At 39.0% G+C, this 17375-nt stretch overlaps 1 protein-coding gene across 4 annotated transcripts in view; it reads left to right on the top strand.

Moving 5' to 3' along the window:
- Nucleotides 1-17375, top strand: part of AP2A2 (adaptor related protein complex 2 subunit alpha 2) — a 41039-nt gene that overhangs the window by 22013 nt on the left and 1651 nt on the right. The window contains exons 4-21 of one of the 4 annotated variants that reach the window (XM_052692742.1): nt 29-222; nt 2040-2169; nt 3105-3206; nt 4688-4796; nt 5295-5442; nt 5857-6025; nt 6927-7064; nt 8037-8219; nt 8528-8625; nt 8789-9020; nt 10010-10183; nt 11373-11536; nt 13295-13372; nt 14304-14386; nt 15140-15229; nt 16020-16143; nt 16924-17040; nt 17230-17299. In XM_052692742.1, the coding sequence (XP_052548702.1) occupies nt 29-222; nt 2040-2169; nt 3105-3206; nt 4688-4796; nt 5295-5442; nt 5857-6025; nt 6927-7064; nt 8037-8219; nt 8528-8625; nt 8789-9020; nt 10010-10183; nt 11373-11536; nt 13295-13372; nt 14304-14386; nt 15140-15229; nt 16020-16143; nt 16924-17040; nt 17230-17299 (2403 nt within the window). Of the gene's footprint in view, nt 1-28; nt 223-2039; nt 2170-3104; nt 3207-4687; nt 4797-5291; nt 5443-5856; nt 6026-6926; nt 7065-8036; nt 8220-8527; nt 8626-8788; nt 9021-10009; nt 10184-11372; nt 11537-13294; nt 13373-14303; nt 14387-15139; nt 15230-16019; nt 16144-16923; nt 17041-17229; nt 17300-17375 lie in introns of all 4 variants that reach the window. The other 3 variants (XM_052692741.1, XM_052692745.1, XM_052692743.1) reach the window with 3 other exon arrangements.

Here is a 17375-nt window from a genome sequence, read left to right as displayed (position 1 = left end):
TGCTCCTTATCCTTTTTCTGAAACGCAGGGCTATCTCTTCATCTCCGTGCTGGTGAACTCCAACAGTGAGCTGATCCGCCTCATAAACAACGCGATCAAGAACGACCTGGCCAGCCGCAACCCCACCTTCATGGGTCTGGCCCTGCACTGCATTGCCAACGTGGGCAGCCGCGAGATGGCGGAAGCGTTTGCTGGAGAAATTCCCAAAATCCTGGTAGCTGGGTAGGTGTGACGTGCCTTCCTGCAGTGACTCGGTTCAACAGGAGCAGCTGAATCCATGCTTTGAGCTGCACAGCCCTGTGCTTGCCGTATAAATGGTCTCCCCTAGCTGCAAACATTCTGGTAAAGGCAAAGGTGGAGTTGCTTGTAGAAGAGTACTGATGGTACGTGAGAAATTAAGGCTGTCAACATCTTGAATAGATTTTTATAGCTTTGTGTACTGATCAAGTTTTTGTTCTTTATAATGCGTGCTAATGAGCACCGAAAGGCCTGTTTTACTTCCCTCATTTCTTTTGATGAAAAGAAGAGAAATAAATGAAAATAAGTAGGGGCTTAAACTACAAATTTGCTTATAAGAGCTTTTTTTAATAGTCCTGACTTCATGAGGAGTGTGCTAATATTCTGTAGAGCGAGTGTTCTTGCCTCATCTGATGGCCTTGTGAATAGCTGTTCCTGTAACCAACAAGTAGTCATAGCCACTCTGAATTTCATTTCTTATTGCTAAGAAATCTCTGACCAGACCTGGTAAATTTCTGAACTGTAGTCTAAATTTATTAGATAGCTTGAGATTGCTACACTTCTTCTTTTTTATTTCTTTTGGAAACTTAAAATAATGTGCAAAGTCTAAGCTGTTGACAAGAAGGATGCAGTAAGTGATGTCTAGTTGTGGCAAAATTCATGTGAAACACTTTTGAATTCTTGAGATTGTTTTTATAATACTGCCTTTGAACAATATTAATGTTCTGCAGAGCTAAAATTTAATATGGGCCAGAAAGAGAAGAATAAGCAGCCAGCACCTGCTACTTACTATAGGCCTTAGTCTCATTGATGATGTGGGAAGAATTCTGTTGTGGAATTCCACCTTTCTTGGACTTGAAATTTCTTATGCATGCCTAGAGAAAGTGCATTCATTGGTCATCAGCAGAGAAGAGCACTTTCAATTGAGACTTGTTTGAACACTGAGCTTTTTATGCCCTAAGTCTTCAAAGCTTGAAGGATGTATGGAATGGTGTCATTGAAAATTGGTAACTTCTTAGATAATAAGGAGACTGAACTTCTGCTGGGGCTGTGGACATTTCTGAACATTTAACCAAGATTTCTCATTATAAACTGCCTCTTAAAACTTCTGTTGCTTATGCGTCATGCCTATTTTTTAGCTATTGTGACACATGCAACATTATTAAAAACAAAAAAAACACCAATGCACTATTCTCTATTCTGTGAGAGGAAGCTCACTGAACTAGAATAGTACAGTGCACCTAAAATAGTCAGTTCTCCTGCCAGCAATGTGGATGCCAAGGTGAATAGACTTGTGGGTTGCCTGTTTGGTGACAGCCAGTCAATTTGCATGCTGCCTGTTGGTAATGAAGCTGTTGAGTGTTGAGCAGGTAATGATTCATCTCTGATATGCAGTACCTGTCAGGAGATCCAGCTTAGTTCACATGTGTAGTGTAATGGACCTGAACTGTGTGAGTCTGTTCGGAAGAAGCTTCTGTTCTTAACATTTAGTGAGATCTTGACTCAATGAGGAGTTCTGATGATGGACCTGATGAAAAGTTGTGAGATGTCTCCTTAAGTAAAAGAATCATTATAGGAGCTACTAGATGTGTGTAATGGATGAGCACTTGACCAGTTAAACTTACTGGATGAATTTCAGAACAAATACTGTTACTCAGGAAGAACTTATTTAGCAAACTTCTGCTGAAAATATGCTCTCTCTCAGAGGCTGCTGAGCCTGTATGAAGTTTAGTGTACTGCTAGCCCGTGGGCACTGCTGTGACTTTACTGTGGGCTTAAAATATTGTGGTTCTATCTTTCAGAGATACTATGGATAGTGTGAAGCAGAGTGCTGCCTTATGCCTGCTGCGTTTGTATAGAACTTCCCCTGACCTTGTCCCCATGGGAGACTGGACGTCCAGAGTGGTACATCTCCTCAATGACCAGCACTTGGTAAATCAGCTCAGTTATTCTTCTTTGGTCTACTCTGTGTATGAATTTATTTCTCTAGAGTTTTTCCACCGGGTGGGTTGCTGTTTTAAGACAAAGGTAAAGAGACGGAAGAAGTTCTTTCACAAATTGCTGTATATTTTAATTTTTATTCAAACTGTGCTTGCCTTAAATATTGTTGGTGCGTAAAAGGAATGGTATGCTTAAGTTCTTTGTTTGCTCTGACTGTAAATTGTGAGCCTTATGATCCTGAGTCTGATGTGTAGATGTAATGCTGATTTTCTTAGGACTAAACACTAAAAATGCGAGGCCTGATGTAGCAGTGCCTGGACTTCACTGTCCTGTGCAATCCATGTTGTCATTCTTATCCTGCTGGTTCAAAAGGAAAAACCTGTTATTTTAGAGAACAGACTATTCTTTTGTCTGATTACTTTAGGAAGAAAGTCAATTTAGACCTTTGTTTTGATTGTAATGGGAACACTTTAGTCTTCAGCAATATAAAATGTTTGTATTATACAAAGGCCACTCTTCACATTCAGTTGCCAGAACGCTTTTCTGGATCATCTGTTGCATCCTGGTTTTTTTTCACTCATGCTGCTCTTGTTTAAGAAGATAGTTTGCATCCAGGCTTTATTTTAGTGCAGCTCTCTGAATGTGTTTTATATGTACTATTGGAATGTGAGGCAAAGCTCATACAAAAACAACAAGAAATGCTCTGCAGGCATGATAGTATCACATTGAAAATCCTACTCAGTTTTAAAGGCGTGCAATTTGTCTGCATGATTGTAAAATAAATGGCTTTTTAATATGAGTCTTTGTCGTGGGGATTAACTCAGTTTTCTTTTATATTAAAAATTACTGCCAGTGAAAGGTGGTGTTAACAAGCAGCATCCTAAATTGTTATTAAGGTGAATATGCGGTTTTGTTTTTCTTTCTAGGGTGTGGTTACTGCAGCTACAAGTCTGATCACAACTTTGGCACAGAAGAACCCAGAAGAGTTCAAAACTTCAGTCTCTTTGGCAGTGTCGAGATTAAGCAGAGTGAGTCCAATGATAACTGATAATGATTGACGGTAGCCTAATTCATTCTGCTTTCTAGGTCAGATTATCTTAATGTTGCTTATTGATTCATCTTTCTAGGTCAGATTTATGTAGTATACCATTAAAACCGAGGATTATTCCATTCTGGTTTGTACAGGTAGTTCACACGTTTTAACATTTCTTGCTTCGCTGGACAGAAAGCTTTACTTCCCAAACTTTTTTTTTTGTATAATCCTTGCTATACTGCAGATGTATGTAGCAAAACATTCTCTCTCAGCTGCGTGTATTCTCAGGGATCCCCAGGATGTAGCTGAGGTTTTTTAAATCATCTTTTTATGTTGCTGCAGCACCAGGGAGTACTTGAAGAAAAGATTCTACAAATTTCTGCACAGAACTCTCAAAAATTATAGCCTATGCTTCTAACTACACTTAAGCTTCTTACAGGATGGGTTGTCTTTCTTTTCCTGCTTTTGTGCTGCCACTAGGCTAATATTCATCAGTACTAGATATTCTGTAAATGGGATGTAGGGGATTAAGCAGGGGCAAGGGGAAGAAGGGGCAAGGGGCAAGGAGAGGAGCAGAGACATTTCTGTATGGATGCAAAGTTTCCAGGTTAGCATCTTCATGCTGGAAACTATATGTTACTGTTTTGTTTTGCTGCAGTCTCTTAGGAAGCTTGCAAGGCACGTGAGAATATTACTTTACAGCTATGCGTTGAGCTTCAATTTGTGTGTGGTCTTAGATGCAAAATAAATTACTTGCTGTTCAGAGAGACTTAATTTCAATTCTGAAGAATCTGTCTAATATTTAAAAGCAAAGGAAGTGCATAGCTGTTCTGTAATGGAGCAGCAAGAGTTAGAATTTCCTCGTACAAGGCTAATGCGAGACTTTTGTTAACCCTAGAATCAAAGGGGAAAAAGAAATCCACAAAGAAAGGTACTCCCTCTGAAATCTAATCTAATTCTTGTCACACTCTCTATCCATAAAAATCCTTTCAGTGAAAGCCATCCGTTCTTTGCTGTGCAGTACGAATAGTAATGAAGGTGATAGTTCAGTTTGCAGTACCATCTTCTATTTGATTTCTGAGTTCACCTACCAGTGATCAGTCAATTACAACACTGGAATCAGCCAATAGGAAGCCTAAATATATGAAATGCTGACCCAAGGAAAGTCAGGCTTCTAGCTAAACATCTTGGCCCTATGAGATGATCATCTTCATTCTTAAGACAAGCAAGCATGATTTCAGGAAGGAACTCAATGGAATACTTTATTAGCAAAGCTGAATTTCTTGTATTAGAAATCCTAATGTTGTACTCGGAAGTATGACAGTTTGCACAGAGTTAAGCTACTTAATTAATCATTTTTGGTGACATAATTTTGTAGGCTTCTGTCAAAAGTGACCTATGGTGTTCTTTAGCTGCTTATCACGATTGTAAATCACTAAACGTAAGTAGCTGAAGCGATGTCTGCTTATTTTACAGATTGTAACTTCCGCATCAACAGATCTTCAGGACTATACGTACTATTTTGTCCCTGCTCCTTGGTTATCTGTGAAACTTCTGAGGCTCTTACAGTGCTACCCACCTCCAGGTAATGCACAAATCGCAACGGTGGCCATAGCTGATGCTGTTTGCTACATTCAAAGAGCTACTGCTCTGTACTGCACCCATTAAGTTGGAGTGCAAGCACTGTGCCTTAAGACAAGGCTGCTGAAGCCTATACTTCTGAGTTTATCAGATTGCTCTAAGCTACGTGTTCTATTGAACTATGTTTAGTTGTGAAGTGTCAGATGTGAGACCAGTATGCAGCACACAACAGCCATTTTAAACATACTTTAATGCTATCAAGGATATTAAAGCCTTGAAATATATGACAGTGCCAATGATGTTTGGCTTTTACTCTTGCTCAATAGATATTTCTTGGAATTTTTGATGTCTGTACACTGCAGTTGAAGGGGGAATGGGTGAACTGTTTAATAAACGGAATACTTCAGTTTAGTCCCTGTATTTAGCAAGGTAGAAGGCCTTAGGTAGAGGTTAGGGTGTTGAGCAAAATGAAGTTGTCCAACGGCTTGTTCTTCTCTAGAAGACCCTGCGGTACGTGGTCGTCTCACAGAATGCCTAGAAACTATTCTTAACAAAGCACAGGAGCCACCAAAGTCAAAGAAAGTACAACACTCAAATGCGAAGAATGCTGTGCTATTTGAGGCGATCAGTTTAATTATACATCACGACAGGTGAGCTGTGAAAACAGTTTTGTTGCAGTATGACTTTTCTAAAAGAAAAATCATGGCTTTTGAACACTGAGCAAATTTTTACCAGATGGGGAAAAGCAGAATAAGAAGCTGCTTGCTAGGTTGGAGCGCAAGCACTGCGATTGGTTTGGAAGTTAGTGCACGGTGTCACTGGCAGAACAGTTTATTGTGACTTTTCTTGCTTTTATAGGGGCGAGTGTTTTGTGTTGAGATCACTGCTTTAATCCATTAGATATGATTTGTTCTCAGTGTCTGCATTTTCATTTCACCAGCAGGACATTCTAGCAGACACCTGAGGCACTTAAAGAAATTTGCACTGCAGAAATAGTATTCTGTATTTGATGTTCTCAAATCTGTTGCTTTTAACCCTTTCACTTTCTCTCCTGTTCTGTGCAGTGAGCCAAATCTACTAGTCCGTGCCTGTAACCAGCTAGGTCAGTTCTTGCAGCACCGAGAAACTAATTTGCGTTACCTAGCACTGGAAAGCATGTGCACGCTTGCCAGCTCTGAATTCTCACATGAGGCTGTGAAAACACACATAGAAACTGTTATCAATGCACTAAAGGTAAATATTAAGTGTACGGTCGGTTTTCAGTCTCTTCTCCCACCCCTTGTGTCCCCTTCTTCACTGCTTTTTCCCCCTCTCATCCCCAGAGCCCCTTATCCCTGGTTAGGCTAGTAATACTTGGGAATGAAAAGAGTTATTTTCCTTCATCATGCTGTGCTGGCAATAACAGAGGTCAGCTTTAGCTTATTTCTTCAGCTTACTAGTGAATCTGATACTTGTAGCTGTGGCCCCTGTAACAGTATCCTCCTCAATCTGTAGAGTGAAGCTGAAACTTGAAATTGGAAATTGAGAATGCTGAGGAAGACTTTGTCCTGTTACTGTCTTGCTTGTACCACATACTTTACCTTCACTGTAGCAGCTGATGGAGAGCAGTGAAGTAGATTGGTTTCCAGTGGAGCATGGGCCGTTTTTTTCCAAAGGTCAAGAAACCAGAAAGATGAATTTTCAGGTCATGTTTCTGTGAGAAAGCAGATGTGAAGAGGAAGCCTAACTTGCATGTACCTTTACGTTCACAGTTCAGTGTCTACATGTAATGTTTTCTTCCAAGCTCATGCTGTAGCATATTCATACATCTGTCTAACCTTAAAGTACAGGTCTGTTTTAGCTGAGCTTCTGTTGATTTGAGGGAGGCTTGACATTAAAACTGCAAGACGTAACTGCCCATTGGCCTGGTGACAATTTGACAATTTCAGCCAGTTATTAGCTCATCTGTGGCCATTGGTACTAATTATTTAGTGCACAAAAGACTGCAAACTCATTCACAGAAGAAGTCTAATGTGCATATGGAAAACTTTGGAAATTTGACCATGAGTTATAATGTCTTATCTCTTCATTAAGTTGCATCTTTTCCCAACAAAGGTGAGATTATTTTGACCTTTTGCTGTGTGTCCTTTTGCAGACTGAAAGAGATGTGAGCGTACGGCAAAGAGCTGTGGATCTCCTGTATGCAATGTGTGACCGAAGCAACGCCCAGCAGATTGTGGCTGAAATGCTGAATTACTTGGAGACTGCTGACTATTCCATCAGAGAAGAAATTGTGAGATATTTTTAGTTCCTCAGTTTTTCATGTCTGCCTTTGGTATCGTTTATTGATTGGGATGCTATTTGTGGTAGAAATTCTTTGATTGTGGTTTTAGAAACCAACTGGAGGGCTGATAGTCTAATAGCAAAGAATGTTCTTCATTTCTTAGTTAAACTAATGGAGGAGGGGAGAGAAAAGCACTTGAAAATAAGGAATTTTAAAACGTAATCTTGGTTTCAGGGCATTGCGTGTAGAAGGTGAAGTGCTGATGTTTGAGCAGATACAGTCCCTAGATATGAGAGTTATGTCCTTCTCAAGTCAACTGATGAGTAGCTTAAAAAACTACTGTGATGTCTGCTTACTTGTGGGTAGAACTTCATACTGTGTATGCTGTAAGGAGACTGTTTCAGTCTGCAGATTCCCACAACCCAAAACGATGGCTTGTGATCAACTAAAAGGTGGTGCGATGTCTATTTCCTTCCTCCTGGTGGGGCAAAAATTGCAAGAGGTGCTATAACCAGTTTATGAAATGTTTATTATTTATGATATGTGAACCAGTTTATCATTTATGAAATGATAGCCAAAATCTATGCTTGTGGTAATTACTTTGTTTGTAATTACTTTGTTGTTGATAGGCACTGCATTTTCTTGAAATGATCCTTTTTTTAACATTTTTTCAATAACTTTTGAGTTTTTCGTCAGTGCTGTCTCTATCATGGCTTAATTGGTGATTTTATAGCAAAGTATTCAAAACATACAGCCACAGGTGCAACACATTCAAATGCATTGCTAGGAAAGTACTTACCTGGCAGCCATGTGTTCTAGCACAAAATCTGTGTTCATCTTTTGCCTTTGACATGGGAGCATGTGGGCCGAAACTGAGGCTTCTGTGCTACTGTGTGATATCACTGCAAGTATATAAAGTAAATCCTGGTATAGAGCTTATAGCAGAAGCTGGTCAACCTTCTGATTGTTTTGTGTGATCAGGTTCTGAAAGTTGCAATTCTAGCAGAGAAGTACGCAGTGGATTACACCTGGTATGTGGACACAATCTTGAATCTGATTCGTATTGCCGGTGACTACGTCAGTGAAGAAGTGTGGTACCGAGTCATTCAGATCGTTATCAACAGGGATGATGTACAAGGGTATGCAGCAAAGACTGTTTTTGAGGTGAGAATAATTGGATGGATTAATAAGGAAATTATTAATTTTCTGGACATTTTCTGAAATGTAGTAAAAATAGAAGCCTTTTACACTGTTTTTTTTCGCCCTGAGTTTTCTGGATGCTGGAATCCAGAGTAGTAGTAACTTGGTGATCCTTGTGGAAGTATGCAACCATTACCTGCTAATATACAGAAGTAGTCCAGGAAACTAAACAAGGGGAAGACGGGAAAAAATGGAAAAAAAATGGGAAAAGGGAAAAAAATTATGTATTTTTAATACAGTACAGATTGGTGACTAAAACTGTGTTCCTACAGGCCCTTCAAGCTCCAGCATGCCATGAGAATCTTGTTAAAGTAGGTGGCTACATCTTGGGAGAGTTTGGTAATCTGATAGCAGGCGATCCAAGATCAAGGTAAAACACCTTTTAAGTTCATTGAAGTACTTAAAAAAATATATGTATCTATTTAATATTCCTAAAAGTCAGTTAACAAATGATTCAGCTTCTGATAGCAATGCCATTGTGGTTATCATGTCAACAGAATCTGAACTAATTATTTTTCTTCCCCTCTTTCAAGTCCCCTCATCCAGTTCAACTTGCTGCATTCCAAGTTTCATCTGTGTAGTGTTCCTACCCGAGCTCTGCTGCTGTCCACCTACATCAAGTTTGTGAACCTGTTTCCAGAAATCAAAACTACTATTCAAGATGTATTGCGCAGTGACAGTCAGCTAAAGAATGCTGATGTTGAGCTGCAGCAGAGAGCTGTTGAGTATTTGAGGCTCAGTACTATTGCCAGTACCGATATATTGGTAGGTACAGAACCCTTTTTATTACGCAGAACTCTTAACCATTTCTTCTCCCAATAAGTAAACGTGACTAAACCTTAGCTGACTGCTCAGAAATCTTAATGTGGAATTACAGATCTGTAAAATGGATGCTGGTTCTTAGTGTACGTAATTCAGCTGCGGCCTTCTTTAAAACTAATATCAAAGGTGTTACTTCTTTGGGAAGGAAAATGACTGCTTGTATCTTAATGAAAATATTCTAGGTTTTCAGAGGTTTGATAAGCAGTTCAAAGATAAATTTATTGGATCGAGGCCTCAAACTCTCAAACGGATTTCTTCCACTTCCATTCCTCCACACAACGATCTGGTTGTCTTCATGTCCTTTAGCTTTGCAATTATTGAGAAATTAATGTCATCTCTGAGTGTGAGTGAAGGAAAGCAGCATATCTTAAAGAACACTTGACGAAGGCAATGCATAAATTGAAACAAAGTAGAAAAGCAGGTCCTCACTTAATCCTTACAGACTTTTTTGATGCTGGTGTTAAACAGTTTCAGACTACTTGAGAAGATCTGTGAAATCTACTTGTTTGCTGGTGGGCACAAAACTTTTGTCTCTAGAAATTCCAGGTAACCTGATGCACTCAGGCCAGAGCATGGTGCTCTCAGCCTGGACAGCTAATAGGCATCTCGGTCTAACTAAATCCTTAGGTAATCTGTGGGTTCAGATCTTGGTGTAGGTCTGCTGTAGTCTCTTCCCTCCCTCTTCATTTATTTATTTTAAAATGTACTTTATCAAACAGGTAACACACTCCTTTTCTTCTATGCAACAGCTTTAGGAGGAATTTAAAATAATTTTTTTTTTAAAGGAAGTCTTATCTACCACTGTATACCAGCCTTTCATACATAGTCATTTTCTGTGTAGGCCTGAATGTCTCTTCAAAGACTGGGAAGTTGATTTGACTTATTCTGTAAATACAATTAGTATACTTTTTTTTTTTTTCCCCTGTGATAAGGCTACAGTGCTGGAGGAAATGCCTCCCTTTCCAGAGAGGGAATCTTCTATTTTGGCTAAACTCAAGAAGAAGAAAGGTCCAGGCACAGTTACTGATCTGGAAGAGATCAAAAAAGAGAGGAGCTCTGATATGAATGGAAGTGCTGAACCTGCGTCTGTCAATGCCAGTGCTGTTGTGAGTTTAAAATCTGTTCTTACTTCACTAACTCAGAGGGTGTGCAGGTGAGGAAAGGCTGGTTTCCTTGGCTTTTTAGGGGCTTAAAGCTTCTTGTCTCAAATTTCAGGCTATGAATGTTTGCTATACACTTATCCCTCCTTTGTAGGTATTTTGGTAAATACTGCTGTAGTCTTAGAAATAAAAATTTCCTTGGTGATGAAGCTGACGAAGGTGATGAAGGTGTTTGAAATTGAACTTACTCCTTTTGAAGTGTCAGCTGTTCTTCTACGTTGTCTAACATGCCTACTTCTGCATCTTGCTTTGGGTTACTGTTGTTTTTACTAGTAGTGGACCATACTTGCCTGGGATGTCCTTAAATCAGTCATTGTTTATTTGATGGTGCTGTTTCTGTTCAGAGTCTCTTTTTTCTGTGTTGAACCACCTCATTGTAATGTCATTTAAGGTTGGTCAAATGAATGATTCCCATGACATAATGCTTGTTGCTGTTCTAGTTTACAGGTTATGCTGGTAAATACAGTGAAATGCAGTAGCATTTTAGCATGCTCCCTGCCTTACAACTTACTCCTTTAACTCTTATACGTTCCAGATGAGTTATGTTTCAATGAACAGATACATTTTTCAGGCAGAAGAGATGCCAAACATTCTTTATCTGCCAGATTGGCTGATGTATCTGGTATTTAAAATTGTGTTCTGCCTTATGAGCTTCACTTTGAATTGCAGCAGTGTAAGAAATTCTGCTAAGTTACCTTCATCACTAGTTTGGATGTCAACTTGGCTTGGATGCCTGAAGATGAACTCGGGGTTCATCTCATTGTTTTGAGTAGATATTACTGATTGATTTCTGAAAAAATTTAGTCAGGTATTTTTCTTTCATCCTCCATCAAAGTCAGTCTTTGGAATATATGAAAATTTTGAGTTGGCTTGCATTTGAATTAGGTCTGTAGTTTTGTTGTCTCATGACTTGCATTCTCAGCTTATCTGGCATAATGTAGGGTGCTAATGTCTAATGCATGAACACTTTATTTAACAATCAGTCTCTGCTTTGCTCTTGCACATTATCTGTGCACGTATGAAGCCTTTATTTTATTAACGGTGCATGATTCTGTTTCCTGGTCACTGGATTTGATCTATTTGAGCAAATTTGTGTATTTTAAGATCTGATCTCTACGTATCTTGTCTTCCCTAGTCTACTCCTTCTCCATCTGCGGATCTGCTGGGTCTGGGTGCAGCCCCTCTCACCAATTCAGCTCCCCCACCTTCCTCTAGTGGTAGCCTGCTGGTGGATGTATTTTCAGATTCAGCTTCTGCTGTTGCACCTCTTGCTCCTGGTTCAGATGACAACTTTGCAAGGTAATTAAGTCATCCTCTAAGGCATCTGGTAAAGCATTTGTCTACTAAAGCAGGATTAGACAAAAGAATACAAAGGATAAATAACTTCTGGTTTTGTTCCAGTTTATTGGATGCATTCCTGGTAGTAGTTGTGCATCAAGAGAGGTATTCCTGAACTTTGTGCTGGATATGCTATCTTTATGGAATACCTCTGCTCATGGGAAACTGAGTCTGTAGCAATCAACCTGAGAACGTTAGCCACACAGTCTTGTGTTTAGCTTTCATGCTGATTTTGCTTCTTTGTTAAACTAAGCTTCCTGCGTACCTTAATGATATATCTTGAATTTGGGCGATATCTGGCCTGATGTGTATCAGTTTAGGATTGCCATGTTTCCATAAAGTATCCTTGCATCTACATACTTATGGCAAACTGATACTGAAACCATGAGTTGGTTTGTATCTGGAGATACTGGTTCTCAGAATTTCAAGATATACTTAAATTCTTGTGCCACTGTCTGACAAACAGGTGTAAAAAAAGAAAAACAAGCTCTTATTTGTTGAGGGGATTTGATACAAGTGTCTCCTTAACTACACTGCCAACTGTAGTTGTAGTCTGTGTCAGGCAGAATGCATTATTAAGTCCTTTAATATTAGTAGGCACTGTGCCTATGCTCAGATGTTATTTGGCTAAAGCACTGGAAGTAAATAATGTGAGATCACTGGATACCTTAAAAATCTATCGTTCTGTGCCCAGAGAACAGGTTACTATTTTGAACAACAGGACCAAATTTTGAACAACATGATGCAAATTTGCAATGTATCTTAATCTGAAATCTATAATTATTGAAACTAATCTGCCTGGAGCATTGAGAATTTCATCAGAATTTTATACTAGACAATATACTGTTGCAGGTTTTCAGTGAATAAGACTTGATCCTGTATTTCCCTTGGAAGGCAATAAGTGATGTTTAGTAATGCTACACAGTATCTGAAGAAGCAACACAAGCTTGTTAGAGCTTTTTCTAAAATGTTGTTTTGGTTTTTTTTTACATGAGTAGTAGCTTCATAAACAGAAATTTCCTGAGAAGTTTTATTTTTCTGCTGAAGAAAGCATAGCATTGCCCAGCCCCTTGATCTGTCTGTCTGTAGGTGATGAAACACTTCTCTTGTGCCATTGAGAAGTTGCCTTTTGTAGTTTCTTGCCACTTTTTAATGCTGTTGTCACTTTTGCTTCTAATCTGTTACTTGAATAAGCCATTCTCTGTGTGCCCATATATTCTTGCCTACATTTTAAATACTTGTGAGCATTGTAACTGATGTAATTGATGATGCAGCTGTAGTTTGATATACCACTAATGTTGATGAAGTCTCTGCTTCAAAGCACACACTCACAGTAGCCAATATGCATCTACATTTGCAGTTTTGAACTAAATCTTTTTTACAGTCACAATTAACCACATAAAAGGATTTTGTTAAGAGGTGTAAACTTGAGCTCCTGAGCACCTTCAGCCATCTCCTGTCTTCAGGAGGAATTGCTGGTTCCTACCAGTCAGGGAGGGGTGGGCTGGGGGAGAGAAGAGGGAGGGGGGAATCATTTAATGCCTAAAACCTTTCTAGGTGTAATGAGCTAGGGCAGCTAATTAATTTTTCATGCATTAAACTCAGCAGTGCCATTTTTGAGGAAGGAGGTAAAAGAAGTAACTAAGCACTAAGCTGTCTTTACTAACTCCTGCTGTCTCTGTCGCTACCACCTTTCTTCCTTTGTGCTGCCTGAACTAGCCCTGACCTGGCTTCATCTGAGGTAGTTTCTGAGGAACCAGCTGATACTGTGCATGATGCTGATGAGCTTTTTCACAAGTAAGCAATACTAAAACCTTGCAAGGCTGGGCAACTTCAAGAATATAGTTACAAAGCAGAACTATAGTGTACATTGAGTTAATACCAGCAAAAGTAGACGAGCTTACTGTCAAAGATGTGACTAGAAAACATCTGTAGATGCTGTGTATATTACAACGTGCTTGTGAGTAAATATACAGCTTAGAGCTGGCTTTTATGAGTCAGTACTATCACCTGCTGCTCTAAAATAAGGCAATGCCAGTTGTGTATTGAGCTTTGCAACTATTCACAAAGAAAAAAAGGAAAAAAAGGGTAAACTGCTAAAAGTACTCATATTTGGAAGTATGTTTTAAGTGCCTTGTCTGACAAAGGCTAATGTTTGCTGACCACCTCTTCTACTTTAAGTGAAGGGTGACAGACAGAAGGACTGAAAACACTACAGAATGTGCTTCTCTGAAAATGACTGAAAAAAAAATAAATACAACTCCCAAGTCGACATATACATGATACAGAACTGATAAAAACAAGGAAACTCTTTTTTTCTTTCAGGTTGAAACAGTCAAAGCTACCAACTTTTGAATTCTGCACCAGCCTAATGAATTTCAGAAGTTGTCAAGAATATGAATAAGAAAAATCCTAGCCTGTTGCTTGGTCCTTTAGTGTGTGTGTGTGTGTGTGTGTGTATGTGTAGCATATTGTGGCTTTCTTTGTAGTTTCTCAGGCATCTTATCGAGTAGAAATTTCAGTTATTTTAGTGTTCTTCAAGTGATGATTTTGGTTGCAAAACACACTTGTCTTTTTTAACTGCAGTTTTCTGCAAAGACCTCTCTTGCAGACTGATGCTCTCTAGGTTAACAACAATCTTCATCCTCTGTTTAAACCCTGAATTTTGTGGTTCTAAAATTGTTCAATGTGTCTTAATTTAAAACGTATTTACTCTCTCTTCCTTTAGGTTTGTGTGTAAAAATAATGGAGTCCTCTTTGAAAATCAGTTGCTACAAATTGGATTGAAGTCTGAATTTCGACAGAACCTGGGTAAGTTTTCCGGCAGAGCAGCTGTGTGAATTAATCAAGCCCAAAGCCAGCACGATGTTGGGGTTAGGACTTGCTGTTAGAGAAGGAATGTCATTTCAGGCCTAACCTGTCCAGAAATCCTTGCTGTTTGTGTGTCCCTAACATCTGTGTGGGTCACTGTTTTCTTAAACTTCTCAGTTGTTTTGGTAGCTGAGATGAAGTGGGAGCCTAAGAGTGCTGAGTTCCAGTTCTTGCTGCCTGTGTGCAAGGCTGATACAGACAGAGTTAAAAGGGACTGTTCTCCTGATTTTTATTTTTTTTTTTAATTCTACTTACTATTTGTTTCCTGGTAGAGCTTATTGTAGTAGTGTTTTGCACAGTGTATTTCAGACACATGTCTATCATAACACATTAACGTACTGGATCCTGAAAGCATCCAGTAGAGACTTAGGAATAGAGCACTGGCTTGACTTCTTCCCATCTCTATCACTTTTAATACCATAACGACTTTTAAAGATAGAAAACAGCATTATCCAGTAACTAGAAGACTTCCACTAGTTATTTGATCATTTCAGTGCTTGTGTGATAGCTCCTGTTGTTTCATTCTGTGAATATCTTTACAATATAAAACCATATAGAGTACGCTGCAATTTAAAAATGTGATTTAAAGAATGGTAGAAAGTCAATGGATGAGTTACTTGAAGCACATACAGTCCAGTATGATTTTGTGTGATGTACCTCAAGCTGCTAATGCCTCTGTTCTTTTGTTCCTAGGACGTATGTTCATTTTCTATGGTAACAAGACATCAACACAGTTCTTGAATTTTACTCCAACAGTAATCTGCTCGGATGACCTTCAACCAAATATCCTTAAAGGCTGGTTGCCCATTCTTCAGGTTTTGTGTTTTATGCTGCATGTAAGGGTAATAAAGCTGCTGGATCAAGGCTTCTTGTCCTTGAACATGAAGGAATAGGAACTTGCTGATGCCTTTCTGAAGTTTTTATCAAAATCTTGTGCAGAGAAGGAAGACTCTCTTTCTAAAACTCTGATTACAGAGATGTTGTTTCTGTGGAAATAAGGGGATATTATTCTGAGTGTATTATTCTTTGTAAGCATGTAATGTAACTCTAGCTTTCTCTGCTGCCATGAAGTTGCTGAGGTATAAATGTGGTGTCCTGCATTATCAGAGGACTTCTGACGAGCTGTAAGTAGAAGAGTACGTGTGCTCAAAGATGACAGTACTTGAAACTAAGCTTTTAGTTTACAGTTTCTACTTAATGCTTTGCATTGCTAATTGAAGGAGTGTATATGACTAAATTTGTTTGACTCAGCATCACTGCAACATTCACATCAAAATAACGTATTTTGGTGGCTTACATTGTAGAGAGTCTGCCTTCAAACCTTTTTGAGGTTTTTTGAGGCATCTTTCTTAAGGAATTTTCCTGTAACTCTGGGAATCATGGGAGTTATTGCTTCTAGATGTGTCAATATGAAAAGAATATTTTTAGCTTTACAAGAATTAGACTTTGAATTTTCGGAAGCATAGAGAGAGCCAGTGGACACAGTGTGAATTCTTCCTGTAGCTTACCCGTAACTTTTTAATAAACAGCAAATATTGTCAGTTTGTTGCTCAGTTTCCTTAGCTACTTTCATGCCTGAATCTTCAGACAAAACCTGTTGACCCCACAGTGGATGGAGGTGCACAGGTTCAGCAGGTCGTGAACATTGAATGTGTATCAGACTTCATGGAAGCTCCCATTCTGAACATTCAATTCAGGTAAAACCGCAGTAGTTCAGTGCTATTGATTTAACAAAAGAAAGCATGTTTCAGTTGCCACGGGTCTCAAACTGATGTGTAGAATATAGATGCACAAAGTCCAAAGCTATCTTGGGCAGATGATTTACCTGAACGTTTGATACAACAAAACTTGAAGCTACCAGAGGAGGGAAGGAATGCATTTGGAACAGTCTGATTAAAAAAAAAACCACCAACAAACCACTGATAAAATGTCTCAAATGCTTCTGTTTCTGCTATGCATATAAGCCAGCTGTCATCTTTTCTCGTGAAATCTTGATGGGGAATATATGTTGAAACTTCTTCCTTCTGGAAACTAAGAACGTTTGTGCAAAAAAAAACTTGGATAAGAAATGTGTGTAGCCGAAACCAGAATCTTGTTATGTCAACTCAACATCAGCCTTTGGGAAAGATTTGTGTTTACAGTCCTGGTTTCTGGACTGTGTTCTGTTATTCAAGTCTTAACTGTTTTTTTACTGGTGTGTGTATCTGTAAGGGTAGCAAACTGTGTTGAAACAGATTCTTAGTAGAAATTCTGCTCGCTTTCATGTGTCATCTAACAGAGCAAATAAATCCATACATCACTAAATGTTACATCCAGTTATGTCTGTAGCTTACAAATGGCATCATCTGCAGTTGATGGATGTTAATGATCAGACAGTCGCATCTTACAGTTCCTCCTCGACTGCCTGGTTAATTTAGGATGAGAAACTGCAGACACTTTGTATCACACACATCATGTTCTGTCTACTCTGTATGCAGGTACGGTGGAACATTCCAGAATCTTTCAGTAAAATTACCCATCACACTGAATAAATTTTTCCAGCCAACAGAAATGTCTTCTCAAGACTTTTTCCAGCGTTGGAAGCAACTGAGCAAGTAAGACCTTCTCTGTATTTATGCTTGGGGCTTTTGTGGTAGACCAAGGAAGTAAAAGGGTATATTGTGAATGTGGCTCATACATGCGTAGTCTTGTGAGCTATAGGCTCCTCCTGTAAAATGACTCGCTGCTCAACAATTCTGAACATACTGCATGTTAAGAAATATTAATCTTGCCTTGTCTTGCAGTCCTAAACAAGAAGTACAGAACATCTTTAAAGCAAAGCACCCAATGGATGCAGAGATCACAAAAGCAAAGGTTGGTGCTGGTGTAGTATCTTGTAGCGGTATAAGGAAACATTGTTCATTTTAGCTTGTATGACAACTAGATTATC

The sequence above is a fragment of the Tympanuchus pallidicinctus genome, unplaced genomic scaffold (genome assembly GCF_026119805.1).
Source record: "Tympanuchus pallidicinctus isolate F22 unplaced genomic scaffold, pur_lepc_1.0 scaffold3, whole genome shotgun sequence".
Taxonomy (NCBI): domain Eukaryota; kingdom Metazoa; phylum Chordata; class Aves; order Galliformes; family Phasianidae; genus Tympanuchus; species Tympanuchus pallidicinctus.
The sequence above is the reverse complement of the archived record's forward strand: the minus strand, read 5'-3'. Positions and strand labels throughout refer to the sequence as shown.